Source organism: Cinclus cinclus, chromosome 26 (assembly GCF_963662255.1).
Source record: "Cinclus cinclus chromosome 26, bCinCin1.1, whole genome shotgun sequence".
NCBI classification, from domain to species: domain Eukaryota; kingdom Metazoa; phylum Chordata; class Aves; order Passeriformes; family Cinclidae; genus Cinclus; species Cinclus cinclus.
The window spans coordinates 5,617,396-5,632,649 of NC_085071.1; the positions used below are offsets into that span (position 1 = coordinate 5,617,396).

The 15,254-nt window shown below is 48.4% G+C and overlaps 2 protein-coding genes across 2 annotated transcripts; both read left to right on the forward strand.

Moving 5' to 3' along the window:
- Positions 1-2,143: 2,143 nt before the first annotated feature.
- On the forward strand, positions 2,144-4,529 carry ZBTB8A (zinc finger and BTB domain containing 8A). Its single transcript, XM_062509094.1, has 3 exons — positions 2,144-2,957; positions 3,665-3,834; positions 4,197-4,529. Exons 1-3 carry the CDS (start codon positions 2,144-2,146, stop codon positions 4,527-4,529), a joined length of 1,317 nt encoding a protein of 438 aa, XP_062365078.1.
- A 5,427-nt stretch (positions 4,530-9,956) lies between these two features.
- LOC134053860 (zinc finger and BTB domain-containing protein 8A-like) lies at positions 9,957-14,423 on the forward strand. The gene is made up of 3 exons (XM_062509126.1): positions 9,957-10,779; positions 12,220-12,398; positions 13,964-14,423. The coding sequence occupies exons 1-3, from the start codon at positions 9,957-9,959 to the stop codon at positions 14,294-14,296; spliced, it is 1,335 nt and encodes a 444-aa protein (XP_062365110.1). The 3' UTR covers positions 14,297-14,423.
- Positions 14,424-15,254: the final 831 nt, after the last annotated feature.

Here is a 15,254-nt window from a genome sequence, read left to right on the forward strand (position 1 = left end):
AAACAATCTGTTTGGTTAGTTGGTTGTATTATTTATTTCTCAGTGGTAAGAGCTGTGAGAAGCTGGTGTGAATTCCAGTTGTTTCATGTTCAAAAATGATTAATTTAGAGTAGAATCTCACAGAAGCAGAATGGGTCTTATTAAGATTTTAAGAGCAGGGCCTGGGTTTGAAACGAGAATCTACAAAACTAAGGAAGTTTATGAAAAAGGAGGAATTAAGCTAGGAAAGAATATTGTTACATGTGCATCTACAAAATATGAGGAGGTATAAATGGGAGATGAATAAATGCATTTTAATTAGTGGGAAAATGGTTCTAATGATCAAAGGAAAGAGTCTTTGGATTGTTATTTTTAGATAAAATCTTTAGTCAATTTTGCTACAGTGGGAAAAGAAAGATAAATTGTTTCAAGGTGGAACCTCTGAAGTTAGAGAAGGGAAGGCCGAAAATGCCACAAAGGGCACGGTAAAGGAGGAATGGTTTCCAAGGAAAAATAAATATTTATGAAAAATAACTGGGGCGTCAAAATCACAGAAAAGACCCTGGCGGTTAGAAGAGGAAGGAGAAAGATACTAAACTTCGAGGGAGAGAAGGTGAGAGGTTCAGCTTTCACTTTCAGCCATGCATTCTTCAGAAGATAACAGATACCAGCAGAGAAAAGAAGATGTCACATCTCCTTTGGGGGACGCTGCAAGAGAAAGGGGAAGGATTTGGGTCATCGAGGCCCCTGCTATAGATAAAGGTGTGAAAAGGAGGCATCTAGGACATCCCATCCCCTCCCGGGCAGCATGTGGGTGTGGGAAGCGGCGAGCGGCGGCGGCCGCGGGGCGCTCGGGCCGAGGCAGGCGCTGGGCTGCGGCTGCAGTCGGTGCGTTGCCCCTTTAATTGTGTCCCCAGCCCTCGGGCGTCTCTGTCCAACGCCCACGTCAGCAAATACCTTTTGTTTCTCTCCCGTTCGGGCTCGCGGGGCTCGGGGGCTGCGGGAGCAGCGGCGCGTCGCCTCCAGGCACGGCGAGCCCCGAGGCGGGGCCGGGGACCCCGCAGCCACCGCCCGCTCCTCCCGGCTCGGCGGCAGCCGCCCGCAGCACCCCGCCGGTGAGTGGCGGCTCCCGCACGCCGGTAGGCCGGGAAGGGCGCTGGGTTTGGGGCGGAACGGGCCCCGCCGCCAGCCCGGCTGCGAGCGGGCGGCGAGGAGGAGGGCGCGGGGCTCCGCAGTGGCCGCGGGTGCCTCGGGCCTCCCGGAGCCGCTCGGAGCCGCTCGGTGCCGCGTCCCCGGCGGGCGCCATTTGCAGCCCCGGGCGCGGACACAAAGGGGCTGCGCGGGGCGGGCGGCGGCGCTGCCGGCGGAGGGGGCTGCGGGCGGCGGGGCGGGAGCGGCACCGGGCTCTGGGCACCGGGCTCTGGGCACCGGGCACGGACACCGGGGGTTCTGGCGGAGCGGCGGACGCGGCTCCGTTCCTGCGGGCGGCACGCCCGGCTCGGGGCGGTCCGTGCGGGCGGAGGGCAGCGCGCTGCGGGCCGGGGCTGGCGGGCGCTGCGGTCCCCGCGGCGGGAGCGGCGCCGGGACCGGGACCGGGCGGCTCCGGCGCCGTCGGGCGTCCCGAGCTGCCGGGACCGGGAGGGCGGGTGAGTGACGGCGGCCGCGGCCAATGCCGGGGGAACCGGGCCGGGGCGCTGCCGCCGAGCTTTGCTCCCGGAGCCTTTGGCGGCGGCCGGGCTGGAGCCCGGGCGGAGCGGGGCGAGGCGGAATCGCCGGTTCCAGGCACGGCCGCGGTCGTGGCCGCAGCTGCTCTTGGCTCTTCGTCTTCCCGGAGCTGCCTGGAGGCTGCGCGGCTCCAGCGGGCGGCACGAATCCAGCCCCGCATCCAGCCCGCATGCCGGAGATGGAGATGCTCCCGGCTGTAGCAGACGCGTCTCTGCCAAACAACACGGTCTTGGCTTTGTCATCCCTTTTGTCCTGTTGGAAAATGAGCATATCGTGGTTTAAATATATTTATAGATTTTTTTAAAAAATGAGATTATTTGTAAAGATAGCTGTAAAATTAACTCTGGCATCTTTGGTTGAGTTACACAGTATTGAAGTCAAGAGTGTAAAAATTTTCTTCATTTTTTCTAGAGCGACGTTTCATTTCACCTTTTCTGGGATGGAGATTTCTTCCCACCAGTTTCACCTCTTGCAGCAACTAAATGAGCAGCGCAGGCAGGACTTGTTCTGTGACTGCAACATCCTGGTGGAGGGCAAGGTCTTCAAAGCCCATCGCAATGTGTTGTTTGCCAGCAGTGGCTACTTCAAAATGCTCCTTTCGCAGAGCTCGAAGGAGACGAGTCAGTCCACGACAGCCACTTTCCAGGCCTTTTCTCCTGACACCTTCACAGTTATCCTAGATTTTGTGTATTCAGGCAAACTGTCCCTCACTGGTCAGAATGTCATCGAAGTCATGTCAGCTGCCAGCTATCTGCAGATGACAGATGTGATCAGCGTGTGTAAAACCTTCATAAAGTCGTCGCTGGACATCAGTGAGAAGGAGAAGGATCGCTACTTCAGCCTGTCAGACAAAGATGTGAGTTCCAACGGCGTGGACCGATCCTGTGTGTACAGTGGAGGGTGGAGGGCAGAGAGCAGCCCCCCACAATCCCACTCCAGCCCAGACCCTGGGACTTGTATGATGGGCGGGAACACTTGGAGCAATTTCAACTATTACCCCACCTCTCAAAGAAATGCCCAGCAGCAGCTGTCCAAACACGAGCAGAGGCAGGATTCCATCAAGAAATCCCGGCACTTGGGGCTGCAGCAACCTTCAGACATCCCCCACTATAAATCAAGCAAGCTGGAGGACAGGGCTGCCGAGCCCGCCGGCCACGCTGCGCCGGCCGAGGAGCAAGTTCACATTGATCCCGAGGTTGAAGCTCCTCATGTGGGTTACCAGTTTGGCCAAGGGGCTGAGGTGATGCCCAGGGGCTTGGCTGTGTTGCAGCAGGAGCACGAGTCACCTCGATCCTCCAGTAAATCCAAATCCTCCAAAGCTGAGGAGCAGTACGGGAGCATGCCTTCCATCCTGGGAGTCATGGGGAACTGGGCTGAAGGTGAGTGGGGTTTTGTGGTGCTCGTGCACAGGCACCTTTGAATCCTCTCTTCTGGCCCTAAGAAAATAAAGTCTTACTCAATAGTAAAGCACAGCTGCCAAAAGGACAGGTGTATTGTCCAGGAATATATGTTTGGAAAGCTTAACTCTTGATTTTTAAAATGATTTTGAGTTCTTGAAGAACCTGGGGTATTAAATTTAAAAATAAATATAAGTTGGGATATTTTTAAGCTCATTTTCATGGAATAACAGAATGGAAAGGTTGGAAAGGACATTAAAGCTCATTTTGCTCTGCTCCCTTCTATGGGTAGGGACATCTCTCACTCTCCTGGGTTGCTCCAAGCCCTGTCCAAGCTGGCTTTGCCAGGTCTGTGTTAACACAGCCAAATTTCCACTCCTCTTTTGTTACACTCCTGTGTAATCTACAGGAAAACACAAAAATCTTTGTGCTTGAAACAACCCATGAATACTATTTTAATAAAACCAATGTGCTATTCTTCTCATAAAACACCTTTTCCTAGAGCGTTACATGACATGACATTGATTTTTTTTTTTTTTTAAAATCCTGTTATTTTCTGACAGATGACCTGGCCAGGATGAGGTTCAAATGTCCATTCTGCAGCCACGTGGTGAAGAGAAAAGCTGACCTCAAGCGTCACCTTCGCTGTCACACGGGGGAGAGGCCGTACCCCTGCGAGGCCTGTGGGAAGAGATTCAGCAGGCTGGATCACCTCAGCAGCCATTTTCGAACTGTGAGTATTTTTAGCAACTGCCATGATTTATTTAACGTGTAAATCTGGCTAATTAAGCACGGTGTGAGTGTATCTGGTTGATCTAGTGACTCCTGTAAAGAAGAGGGGAATAGAATAATTAATTTGGTTTGGTTGCAGTCGAATTGAAGGATAATTTGCAGGGAAGGGGAGGACTTTGTTGGGTAGCTGATGGCTGGCAGAGTTCTCTCTGCACAGCTCCAGTGGGCGATTCCCGTGCGTGGGCTGGTGCAGTTCAGAGTTTGGCGTGTCTCAAACTGAGCAACGCTGCGATTTGACGCTGCTTTTTGCCAATCTCCCCTTTGTGGATGCTTTACAAACCCATCCCTTTGGATTTTTCCCAGATCCACCAGGCGTGCAAGCCCATCTGCAGGAAATGCAAGCGCCACGTGACGGAGCTGACGGGACAAGTTGTGCAGGAGGGGACCCGGCGCTACAGACTCTGCAACGAGTGCCTGGCTGAGGCTGGCATTGACAGCATCCGCATTGACTTGGAGGCTGAGGCACCTCTGGAATTCCCACAGGATGGGGACAAGGATTCCAGGTGGCACTACGGGGAGGACAACAGATCTGACGTGGAAATCGTGGAGGACGGCTCGACCGACTTGGTCATCCAGCAAGTGGATGACAGCGAGGATGAAGCAGAGGAGAAGGAAGTGAAACCAAATATTAGGTAGCTGGAAGATAAAAATCGAGAATTCCGTGGAAGAGGGAGAATGTACTGTGACCAAATGTTCTCTGCCAGCTGGTGGTGATCCTACAGAGATACGTGGTTGAACAGGTCCAGACTTGCATGTATTTATGGACACGTCATTGAGGCCGTGCTGGTTTGTTAGCAGAACCCCCATGCTTTGTTTTGGTTAAAAAAAGAATCCATCCTGAAATTCTGGATAAACAAAAAAACTGCGGTATTACGTGGATAATTTTTATAGCGGGCAATGGGGAATGTCTCAAAGCCTCTTGCAAAGGAAGTGAGGTTGAAATACTCCTAAAAAGTCACAGATTATTGTAAATTGCCCATTTTTTACACTTGTAGAGAGGTGGGGTTTATATCATTGGATGATAAAGTTCCCACATACCCTCAACCTCTCTTGAGTGGTCAGAAGTGAAGAGAATCTTCCAGGAAATTTCATGCAATCTTCATGTTATGATAAGGAAAAGGGCAGCTAATTAAGAAAGAGCATTTAAAATGTTTTGGCACTTTTGTCTGGAAAAGGACTTCTGTAAAATGTATTAGGATTAGGTGAATCTTTAGTAGATCACATGTTCAAGACTCATTTCTTTAAAAGAAAATAAGGACATAAATGCTTAACACAATAAAATTCAAAATTTGGATCATTAATTGATGCCAGTAGACGTTTTAGTCACAAAATTAAGATCTCAGACTGGGCTGTTTTAATAAACACTATTAAAATACTCTTTTAAAAAATATTTTGAAACCTTTCAAAAGTGCCCAGACATGGTGGGATTGTTGGGGTGCAGGGCCACGAGTTGGATTTGGATGATCCTTGTGGGTCCCTCCAGCTCAGGATACTGAATTTTGTGCAGCTTTTCCAGCCTGTACCAGTGAGACCAAAATGTACTGGAAGTTCTAGACACCACATTTGTGTTATTTCACCCACAGTTAGGCTACAGAGATGAGAAATGATAAAGAAATTTTATTTCTACTTGGTTTTGTTGCTTAGTGAGTTTCTTTTACCCAGCACTGTCAACAGGAGAGGAGCAGGAGATGCTCCTGGGGTCCTGCTGCTCTGCATTCCTTGGACAGATCTGAGTGTTATTCCAGTTTTTGGGATCATGGGACTCAGTGGCTGTAGACTTAGAAAATTATATATATATTTTTTCTTTTTTACAGCTTTGTAAGCATGTTTGGCTGAACCCCGGGGTTTCTTACACAACAATCCCATATATATAGATATATATATACATATATATACTATATAATCTTTCCCAGGGACAGTTAAAAAGTCACTATTTTATTTTTAGTTGTGTAAAAACTGCATAACTTTCTTGTATCATCGTGACCAGAGAGTGCAGCATTTTCATTCCAGGCTGCAGGTGACCAACCTGACCAACAAATGACAAAGTGAGAACTTCATGCTAAATTCAGTGTAAGCATTAAGCACCTTTCTCTCCATGAGAAGCATCTCAAGGATACAAGAAATGGTGTTTTATTGTTCCTAGAAAAATTCTAATTTATTGGTTTAGGTTTGGGGAGGGGGTGACTTAATAATCTTCGTGATGACCCAGAATGAAAATATCTTAACCAAGACTTACACTCGATTTCATGACACACTTGGTCAGCAGCCCAAAGATGGACTTGATGTGAAAACAGACAATTTATTGGAGCTTTTAAACTCCTAAAATGCCTGTTATGAAATGGCTAAGAAATATTCCAGAGTAACCAGGACTAAATCAAATACGCAGAAGAAATATTTCAAAGAATATGGAATAACTTTGCTCAAATTTCATAGATGTTTCCCTTTCCATTAAACATTTTGACAACAAACAGGTATCAGTGCCTGCTGTTCCAGGATAAAAAGTGGCTGGAATTGGTCTGTGTGTGTTTGGGGATGAAGAGGAGGGAAAAAATAAATTGTTTCATTCCAGGCCTGAAATCTTAACTGCCAACTGCAAAGGTCAGACTATTAAGTGTTTCTTAATAGTGGGGGTGTTTTTAGAAGCAAAGGGATTTCTGGATCAATACTTAATTTAATTAGAGATCATCAATCTAACAGTAGTGAGGACCAGATGCTTCAGAATGAGATCTGAAGTGGCTCTAAATGGGCAAATGGAACAATCTAACCATAGGAAGAATTTACAGGCAGATTAATTGTTGATTTGCCAGGCAAATAAGGGCTTTTTTTTCCTGGATTTCTATGTTGTTATTCTCAGTAGTATAACTAGATATCTGTAGTCATTTTTAAAGTATCTTATTAAGCTTGGAGATTTAGCTCAAGGCTGCGATTCCCACAGGTCAATGATGTTTTTCTGGTTTTTAAAAGTTGCCATTTTTACATTTGTTGCCTTAATTTTGGTTGTTGTTTCCTTATTTTTGTATTGCAAGACAAGATAAATGTTAAGTGCCTTCTGTTTTCCACGTCCTTCATTTTACACTCACGTGTTTTCCACTTTTTTTTTTTTTCTCTAAATGAAAGCATTTGTTTTCTTTTTGTCTCCTTCCATTGCCTCTGATTGTCTTCTTCATATTTCTGTGAGGATCACATGCCCCTCATCAGCACAAGGAAAATTTCCTTTCCTTTCAAGGAGGAAAGTAAAGACCACATAGGGATGTTCCCACTGAATTTATTTATTTATTTATTTCCTTGTATTTCTTTCATCTTTATGTCTCTTAGGGACAAGGGTTACTGCTGGACTTGATCTTGAAGGCCTTTCCCAAGAATTTTGTGATTATTTTTGCTTGATTTGTGTTTACTTTGTGTTCACAAAACCACAGTCAAGAGTGAAGACAATGATCATCATCTTCTAATTAACATCTCACCTCTTAACTATCCTTATTTTCTGACAATATCTTCCCATCCTTTCAAAGGTTGAAATACTGAATTAAAAAATTCCCTCTCCCCCTTTTCAGGTGTTTCTTACAAAATTCTCTCTGCCCCAAAAAGCTTAGGACTTGTGTGATGATTGATTAATCCTTTCACATAATTTCCCTGCTTTTTTTTTTTTTTGCCATTAAATTACTTAAACATCCGTATTTACTATCCAAAAAATGTTACTTGTCCAATGTTCCATCCTCCAGGATTTTGGGATCCATCTCAAGTGTTCAATAATAACATAAGGGGAAAAAAAACCAAAAACCACTGTTGGATATAAAATTATGGGATATACATTTCCTCCCTGAAGCATCTGGTCACCGTCAGAGTTATCCCATTAAAAAGCCATGCCAATGTTTACCTTTCTTATAATTACTGTTGGTTGGAGGCAACAAGTACAAAAATGAAATAGAACAACAACAAAAAAAATCTCCAATTCTGCCCAAAAGATTGGGTTTTGAAGAAAAGGATGTTCTAATCCTCCAGCCCTTGCCTGCAGAATTTTTCCATTAGGTACAAATTCGTGCCAACGCTGTCTGTTGAGTGACGGGTATGAGTTGATAAGCTACTAAGAAAAGCTTAGAATAGCATTTAGTTAAATATTTTCTATACTGTTTAACTTAAAACCTTTCTACATTGGAGGCATAACCTTTCATCCTATTTAACTCATGAAATGAAAAGAGGAGGCTTACTCGGTGCATCAAGAATTTTGAACAGAACAAGAGATTTTGTAAGGAAAATTGGGAGGAGTGGCTGGAAAGAGCCTTCCCTATCTTGGCTTAACTGTTGGAATAAATTAAACACTATTGAAGATCTCACCCGATGCTTGACTGTGGAAATGGGAACTGTTCTTTGCCAGGTTCTTGCAGCCTGCTCTGAGGAGGTGACTGTACCCATGACTGCAGAGCTTCCTTCTCAAAATTATTCCATGATCTCGAGGAATAAGACTGAAAGAAGCTAATCTAACAGGCACGAATTTCAAAGTGTCTCGTCTTCTACCAGGCATCCTGAATCCATTTTCCACCCAGAAAGGAAAACAGGACAATTGTATTGACAATTGTGTATTGCACTCCTACGTGCAGCGTTTTGCTTTGGGATTATCCTCATTGTTTGAATACATAAATCCCGTTATAAAAATGCTGCGATATCGAGTTAATATCATTAATCCTACACCGCGGAACTCCGGATCTCTGCCTTTCACCGTTCAGGTGGCGCCTTCCGTCCACAAACGCACACAAAGGTAGCAACAACAAAGCCTTGTGTGAGCAGGGCAGCGGCCTCGGGGCAGCATGTGGGTGTGGGAAGCGGCGAGCGGCGGCGGCCGCGGGGCGCTCGGGCCGAGGCAGGCGCTGGGCTGCGGCTGCAGTCGGTGCGTTGCCCCTTTAATTGTGTCCCCAGCCCTCGGGCGTCTCTGTCCAACGCCCACGTCAGCAAATACCTTTTGTTTCTCTCCCGTTCGGGCTCGCGGGGCTCGGGGGCTGCGGGAGCAGCGGCGCGTCGCCTCCAGGCACGGCGAGCCCCGAGGCGGGGCCGGGGACCCCGCAGCCACCGCCCGCTCCTCCCGGCTCGGCGGCAGCCGCCCGCAGCACCCCGCCGGTGAGTGGCCGCTCTGCTCTGCGCTGATGGGAAGGACCGGGCGGGCGTCGGGGCTGGTGGCGGCTGCGAGCGGGCGGCGGCGAGGAGGGCGCGGGGCTCCGCAGTGGCCGCGAGTGCCTCGGGCCTCCCGGAGCCGCTCGGAGCCGCTCGGTGCCGCGTCCCCGGCGGGCGCCATTTGCAGCCCCGGGCGCGGACACAAAGGGGCTGCGCGGGGCGGGCGGCGGCGCTGCCGGCGGAGGGGGCTGCGGGCGGCGGGGCGGGAGCGGCACCGGGCACGGACACGGGGGGTTCTGGCGGAGCGGCAGCCGCGGCTCCGTTCCTGCGGGCGGCACGCCCGGCTCGGGGCGGTCCGTGCGGGCGGAGGGCAGCGCGCTGCGGACCGGGGCTGGCGGGCGCTGCGGTCCCCGCGGCGGGAGCGGCGCCGGGACCGGGCGGCTCCGCGCTGGAGGAGCGGCTCTGGCGCCGTCGGGTGTCCCGGGCTGCCGGGGAGAGAGCGGCCAATTCGGCCGGGCCGGTGAGTGACGGCGGCCGCGGCCAATGCCGGGGGGCCCGGCCCGGGAGGGCGGCGGTCCCGGGGCGCTGCCTCCGCATTCGAGCGGCCCCGATGCACCGGGGCGGAGGCTTCGCCCATCGCGGACCCGCTGCTCTGCCCACGGCGGGAGGGCCAAATTCTCTCAGAGAGTCTGAGAACCATCGTGGCTTGGTCGATGTGATTTTCATTCTTTTGTGATACGGAGTAATCCCGCTGGGACATCTTTTCACCTCTTTCGGAGTTAAGTTTCTTCTCTCTTGTTATGCGGAGTAGCAGCCGCAGGGAGATGGGAGATACTTTGGGAATGTGACAGCGCTTTTTAAAACGAGAGCTCATCTCTTTAAATTGCATCATTGATTTAGATTGTAATGATGATGTTTTTTTCCTTTTACAGCAAGCCTTCCTCTTACTCCCTGTCTGGGATGGAGATTTCTTCCCACCAGTCTCACCTCCTGGAGCAGCTGAATGAGCAGCGGAAGCAGGACTTGTTCTGTGACTGCAACATCCTGGTGGAGGGCAAGGTCTTCAAAGCCCATCGCAATGTGTTGTTTGCCAGCAGTGGCTACTTCAAAATGCTCCTTTCGCAGAGCTCGAAGGAGACGAGTCAGCCAACGATAGCCACGTTCGAGGTGTTCTCTCCAGAGACGTTCATGGTTATCCTGGACTTTGTGTATTCAGGGATATTGTCTTTAACGGGTCAGAATGTCATCGAAGTCATGTCAGCTGCCAGCTATCTGCAGATGACAGATATCCTCAATGTCTGCAAGACCTTTATTAAGTCCTCATTGGATATTAATGAAAAGGAAAAGGATCATTACCTCAGCCTCTCGGCCAAAAGTGCAAGCACTGAACCCACCCCCGCCCGCCCAGCTCTTTACCGCTCCAGAAGGAAAGCAAAGAGCAACCCCCGGCGTTCCTACTCGATCCCGGATGAAAAACCCAACGGGAACGAAAACTGGAGCAGTTACAGCAGCTACCTGTCCTCACAGGTGATCTTACAGCGGGCAGAGACCCAGCTGTCCAAAAGAGGCAGGAAACAGAGCTCCACGAGGAAGCGCCGCAAGCACCTGGGGCTGTCGCAGGGCCGGGAGCCGGGAGGGTGCAAATCGGACAGGGCGGAGCGAGCCGGAGCCTCGGATGCCGCTCACATCTCCCGCGAGGGAGAGGAGGCCGAGTTTGATGCCGAGAACGACGTGGATCGGGATGATTTTGGCTATCATCCCGGAGCAGATGGACCCAAGAGGTGGTCGGTTACTCAGCTAGAACAAGAACTTTCCAGAACTCCCGAGTTTATGGAGTTAAAGGCAGAAGAACTGTACACCTCAATGCCCACAATTTTAGGGGTAATGAGTAGCTGGAATGAAGGTAAACAATAGATACCACTCGGGAAAGTTTGGTTTCATTTAGGAGAATTCAGGTGATTATTTGGAAAGAATTAGTATGGCTGCTTGGAAACCATAAAAGTGCCTAGAATTATAGGGGATTTAATCTACTCCATTTTAGTGCTAACACTAAAATTTTGAAGCCAGTATGGGGCATGGGAATTGGAATGGGACTGACCCAGGTATTCTGTAAATTCAACCAAAGCATTCCAGATTATCTGGGCCCAAGTGGAGTTTGATGAAGCCTCAAGGGCTGTAACTGGGGACCTGAAGGATTGAGTTTCTCCAATACCTGACAATAACAGAGGTGTTCAACCCCAACCCAGTCCAAGTGGACATGAGAGGTCCTGGCATTGATGGGATGTTGCATTTTGGGATCTAACCAGCCCAAACTTCTGACATCAGCTGCAAAGCTAACAGGTTTATTCCCATGTGCATTCCTTTGGAAATGAATATATCTGTAGATCATAATTGCATATCCTAAAAAATATATCTTTTTATATCACACAGTGATTATAATTGTCAAAGCTATGAACCATTAGCTGGTGGAAGAGTCAGACAGGATGGCTCTATATAAATACCTGCATATTTATGATCACCTTTATATCTAAAAAACGTTGTCAGTAAGAAAACATTGTCAAGTGGTCAATTAACATGTTAAATAAATAAAAATGCAAGCTGGGGGAGATTATATTAATAAATCTATATCCCTCAAAGCCTGTATTTTATGTATCATTATATACTTATAGATAATATAATACATACTTATATAAGCATCCAAATATCCCAAATATTGGGGATTGTTCCTATTTAAAGAAAACTCGAGCTGTCACATATTTTAAGCTGAAAATTGATGAAAGAGCAGCAAGAAAGCTCTGCTGTGTCCTGTCCCTGTGTCTTGGGGTGACTTTATGATGCTTATATCCCCAATTATCTGTTCTGTTTATGCTGGATATTAAGTTCTGCACCTTTAAGACTGATTCTGAGAGCAAAGTGGGGGAGAGAAGACACGTGCAGTTTGTTTCCAGAATTCAGCATGTCTCTTGGGGTGGAGGCCTTCATGTGTCTCTGGTCTCTAGGTTTTTTGGGGGGTTTTAATACCTTTCTGGTCCCTAAGCTTATTTTCTAATCCATGCCCCTGTACTGTAAAAATTCCATGTTAAGGACAATACTGAAGCTATCTCCAGATAAGAAAATAAGCCTAGGGATCAGACAGGTATTAAAACCTCCCGAGAGACAAATTCCTCATCCCCTGCTCCTCCTCTAACCAACTGGGTACAATTACTAATAAATCCCCCAAACACCCTGCCAGGTGACCTGCCCCGGATGCGTTTCAAGTGCCCGTTCTGCACCCACACCGTGAAGCGCCGGGCGGACCTGAAGCGTCACCTGCGGTGTCACACCGGGGAGAGGCCGTACCCCTGCGAGGCCTGCGGGAAGAGATTCACCCGCCTGGAGCACCTGCGCAACCACTTCCAAACGGTAGGAAAAACCAGCGGGATGGGGACGGGAGGAAAAGCCAACGGGATGGGGATGGGAGGAAAAGCCAACGGGATGGGGACGGGAGGAAAAGCCAGCGGGATGGGGATGGGAGGAAAAGCCAGCAGGATGGGGATGGGAGGAAAAGCCAACGGGATGGGGACGGGAGGAAAAGCCAACGGGATGGGGACGGGAGGAAAAGCCAACGGGATGGGGATGGGAGGAAAAGCCAGCGGGATGGGGATGGGAGGAAAAGCCAGCGGGATGGGGACGGGAGGAAAAGCCAGCGGGATGGGGATGGGAGGAAAAGTCAACGGGATGGGGACGGGAGGAAAAGCCAACGGGATGGGGACGGGAGGAAAAGCCAACGGGATGGGGATGGGAGGAAAAGCCAACGGGATGGGGATGGGAGGAAAAGCCAGCGGGATGGGGACGGGAGGAAAAGCCAGCAGGATGGGGATGGGAGGAAAAGCCAGCGGGATGGGGACGGGAGGAAAAGCCAACGGGATGGGGATGGGAGGAAAAGCCAACGGGATGGGGATGGGAGGAAAGCCAGCAGGATGGGGATGGGAGGAAAAGCCAGCGGGATGGGGACGGGAGGAAAAGCCAGCGGGATGGGGACGGGAGGAAAGCCAGCAGGATGGGGACGGGAGGAAAAGCCAGCGGGATGGGGATAGGAGGAAAAGCCAACGGGATGGGGACGGGAGGAAAAGCCAACAGGATGGGGACGGGAGGAATATCCATCAAGGTTGAGGATGGGAGGAAAATCCACCAGGATGAGGATGGGGATGGGAGGAAAACCCACCAGGGTTGAGGATGGGAGGAAAACCCACTAAGGTTGGGACAGGAGGAAAACCTACCAGGTGGGGACAGGAGAAAAACCCATCAGGGTTGGGGATAGGAGGAAAACCCACCAGGGCTGGTGGATCAGGGGGTCCATTGCTCTGACCCAGAATGCTGCAACCTTCCCAGAGAGAGGGTCCCCAACTTTCCCAGAGAAAGGGTCCTGCAAGGGACAGCCTCCTGGGGGTCTCTGGCAGGTCTCTGTGTGCCAGGTAACCTCAACAAGTGGGCAGCCAGTGGATGCAAGAGATCAGTTACTGGATTAAAAGTAAAAATAATTTAGGTGGCATTCCTTAATTGGACCATTTAGCCTTAAAAGACCTTGTAGAGAGACACACATCTCCATTTTTAGATTGTTAGCTAGAAGTGCTGGAGAACTGACTGTAACATAGATAAGAATTAATAAACATCTAAGTCTAAACAAGAAATACCATCTCTTGTGCATTCAATCCCAACCCTGGCAAAGAAAAAAGACTAAAAAAAAGCTCAGAGCTCCTGCTGGTTGTGAAAGTGTGAACCACTTTGCTGGTGGCAGCTGTGTAGGTATCTCCAAACACAGAAAAGCAGCACATCAGCTTGAATTATTCATTATTTAACCTGGCAAAATGTATTTAAATTTTGATATTTTTTTAGCACGATTCAGCACGTTTTCATTTTTCATTGTCTGAAAAGAAAAACCAAACAAACAGATGAAGGCTGAATTTCTAAATTTTAAATCCTTTCAGATACACCAAGCTGGCAAACTGATCTGCAGGAAGTGCAAGCACCAGGTCACGGAGCTGACGGGGTGTGTGGTGCAGCAAGGGACACGGCGCTACAGACTGTGCCACAAGTGCTTGGCAGGAGCCAATTTCGACAGCATTGCTGAGGATTTCAATGCACCTGAACATTCCCCTGTCTCCTCCACGGGAAACAAACGTCCCAAATGGGCTTTGGAGGAGGAGCAGAAATCAGATGAAGAGACAGTAGAGGAGGAGCCCTATAATTTGGTTGTCCGACACAATAATGATGATGTTCCCGATGAGGTAAAGGAAAAGGTGAAGCCAAATCTTAGGTAGATCTTGGTGTATTTGTTATTGTTGTGTTCAAGATTAACTGACTCGAGTCCGACCAACTATTACTGGTTTACTACTTTTAATAAAATGAATTATTGCTAAAATTCTGTTCTGAGAAGCGAAATTTGGACTAAACCAAGTTGTTTTGCAAACATGGGACAGTGTAATGGCTTCTAAATGTCATGCAGAAATTACTGAGGATCATAAAATAAAGCCTGAGTTGGAAGGGACCCACCAGGAACATCAAAGTCCAGCTGCTCATTTATTACCTGGAAACTATTTAAAAGAATTGTTTTATATTTCATCAAAGACTTGCTCAGAGCTCCTGCTTGTCATGAAAGTGTGAACCAGTTTACAGTTCTACAAAGCTTCTGTACAATACAGATTTTTAAAAACCAAATATTGCTTATGTGCTTTGGAGAAACTCTTACTGAGGTGAGCAGCTGAAAAATGTTAAACCACTTTTTTTTTTTTTTTGCTGATATTGTAATTAATTTGTACATAACACATCAGAAACTTCCTAAGAAAGGAGTGAAGGAAATAAGTGGAGTTCTTCCTGCTGAAGAACCTTTTTACAGCTTCTTGTAGTTGAGAAAAGCATGATTTAGGAACTCCCCCAGGCAGAGCTGAGTAGGTGAACAGAGTGTCTGTAGTGCACTTGGATAGTATATTTGCCTTTTTTTTTTTTTTTTTTTTTGTACTGTGAATTTTATAGAAAGATACACCCACGTGGTTCCAAGGAAATAAAAGTGCAATCACTGGAAGTACAGTTGTCAGGTTTTTTCCATTTTTTTCCCCCAGGACTGATGCAAGATTTGCTTAAACTCATCTACTTTACTCTAGGAATAAAGAAGCCAAGTCCCCTGAATTTCAGTGGGACATTTGTGACTTAAAATCATGGAGTTACTTTAGAAAGGCTCTCCTGTTTGTATAACTTTAGGGTGCTTGGCAGCATAAAAAC

What these genes read in the sequence shown, in the direction of transcription:
- ZBTB8A (XM_062509094.1), top strand. Translation starts at nt 2,144, where the DNA reads ATGGAGATTTCTTCCCACCAGTTTCACCTCTTGCAGCAACTAAATGAG. An exon ending in GGCTGAGGTGATGCCCAGGG is followed by an intron (nt 2,958 to 3,664) that starts GCTTGGCTGTGT and finishes ATTTTCTGACAG; the next exon opens with ATGACCTGGCCAGGATGAGG. An exon ending in TCAGCAGCCATTTTCGAACT is followed by an intron (nt 3,835 to 4,196) that starts GTGAGTATTTTT and finishes GATTTTTCCCAG; the next exon opens with ATCCACCAGGCGTGCAAGCC.
- LOC134053860 (XM_062509126.1), top strand. Translation starts at nt 9,957, where the DNA reads ATGGAGATTTCTTCCCACCAGTCTCACCTCCTGGAGCAGCTGAATGAG. An exon ending in AGCAGATGGACCCAAGAGGT is followed by an intron (nt 10,780 to 12,219) that starts GGTCGGTTACTC and finishes ATCCCCCAAACA; the next exon opens with CCCTGCCAGGTGACCTGCCC. An exon ending in TGCGCAACCACTTCCAAACG is followed by an intron (nt 12,399 to 13,963) that starts GTAGGAAAAACC and finishes AAATCCTTTCAG; the next exon opens with ATACACCAAGCTGGCAAACT.